Genomic DNA, 1,701 nt, shown 5'->3' on the forward strand with positions numbered 1-1,701 from the left:
AATAATTATCTGACTGATTTATTAATTTCTAACACCTTGTTTTTCCTGTAACAGCTGTAGCCTTATGTGTCCCGTGATCTGTGAGTAATTAGGAGCCACTCTTTACAATATTTATATTTCAGCACTTTTATTATTTATGACTAGTATGCAAACACAACACTGATATACTGGACTGCAGTGGATGTGAAACCCATGATTAGCTAAAGCTACAGATGGCATTCAGAAATGTTTCCAGAAGCTGATGAAGCTAAGACCCATCAGTCAGAGCTCTGTCACCACAGTCACTGATTACAACCATCCTGCCTGGATAAAACTAAACAACGCTGAGGATTAGAGGTGAAAAACCGAACCTGGTCCCCGGCACCAATGTCCTGCTGGTCCCAGCCTTCAAACACACAGTCTGATATCTCCACACACTGCGGCTCCAGAGCCAGCAGCACGTTACAGGTCTTATAGTCAAAGCCTGCAGATCACAGTCAGAGCAGAATCAGCAACAGTCACTTCATTTCCTCCAGGTATCAAACAGGAAACCCCACCACACGGCACCTTTAGAAGAGTCATCGTATCCGATTTTCTTCACGGTGTTTCGGACCACTGACTGGAGATCCACTATGGCCTTGGAGGTCACTTCTCCAATCAGTAAAATCATCCCCGTCTTCGTCACACATTCTGCAACAAGACGTTTCATAAACCAAGATGAATCAGACACTTGTGTTTTTTTTTCATGACCAAGTCGAAGCAGCTTCATAGAGAATAAATAAAAAATGGTGCTATTCAGTATTTGTTATATTAATGAGGTATTTTATTTATACTTGTATCAGTTCTTTGTTATTCTTCCTTATTCAGCTGATTTATTTTACATGGAGCATCAACATTTGCTTTATTTTGATTTGTTACATGTTCTTCATTGAGTTGCTGGAATATCCTGTCTTATGTCACCTCATGTTTTCTTTACCTTTTAGAAAACCTGCTGAAAAATGTGAATTACAAAGAAAAAGTTGTAATAAGAGCGGACAAGGAGGATTTCTATAGAAACCAGAATGACATTTACTGTTAAAGGTCGCGTTGGCGATTCCTTCCAGAAGTATTTTTTGTTAAATATCTTGAATTTCTCTTTTCATCCAGATGATAATTAATACAAAAACTGCACTGACAACATAAAGAAAAACATCCATCACATGTGGAAAACACCTGACCAATAATTTTACTCGTCCCAGGCAAAACCATTGGATGGCCCACCTGCCTGTAACCTACTTCCTACCTGGGCGCCCCCCATCCTTACATGAGCCAAGAGTCTCCCACGCGGTGTCACGGTTGCAGGCAGACGTGTGACTGCTGTTTTTATAGCTAAAGCTAGCTAGCAACGACAGCTTTGGTTCACAAACGAAGACTAATGTTACAGGCCAGGCCTTCCCCTTTCAGTCACATGTTCTTATGGGTAATGTTGGTGTTGTCACCAGAAGTTACGACCTGCAGTGTGAGAACGAGAAGACCAACACATGGAACAGACTGCTTCTTGTCTCGGTTCACTCCACGTTGCACACCTGCCACCGATTCCTTGATTAACACCAGCTGCATTCACTTAGTCCCTCACCCTACTTATACCCAGCTCACTTATCACTCCCTTGCCAGTTTATTGTTGCTCTCAGGCCGACAACCAGCACCATTCTCTTTGCCTTTGTGTATTTGTATATCCAGTTT

At 41.8% G+C, this 1,701-nt stretch overlaps 1 protein-coding gene across 1 annotated transcript; it reads right to left on the reverse strand.

Moving 5' to 3' along the window:
* Window positions 1-185: 185 nt before the first annotated feature.
* Window positions 186-664, reverse strand: LOC109953946 (S-adenosylmethionine synthase-like). The gene is made up of 2 exons (XM_020589381.1): window positions 547-664; window positions 186-463 (listed from the first exon to the last, which is right to left on the reverse strand). The coding sequence occupies exons 1-2, from the start codon at window positions 647-649 to the stop codon at window positions 282-284; spliced, it is 285 nt and encodes a 94-aa protein (XP_020445037.1). The 5' UTR covers window positions 650-664; the 3' UTR covers window positions 186-281.
* Window positions 665-1,701: the final 1,037 nt, after the last annotated feature.

This window comes from Monopterus albus, unplaced genomic scaffold (assembly GCF_001952655.1).
Source record: "Monopterus albus unplaced genomic scaffold, M_albus_1.0 scaffold2229.1, whole genome shotgun sequence".
In the NCBI taxonomy this organism is placed as follows: domain Eukaryota; kingdom Metazoa; phylum Chordata; class Actinopteri; order Synbranchiformes; family Synbranchidae; genus Monopterus; species Monopterus albus.

Coding starts and splice junctions, on each gene's coding strand:
- LOC109953946 (XM_020589381.1), bottom strand. CDS start 649: ATGATTTTACTGATTGGAGAAGTGACCTCCAAGGCCATAGTGGATCTC. Junction 464..546: donor ATACGATGACTCTTCTAAAG/GTGCCGTGTGGT, acceptor TGTGATCTGCAG/GCTTTGACTATAAGACCTGT.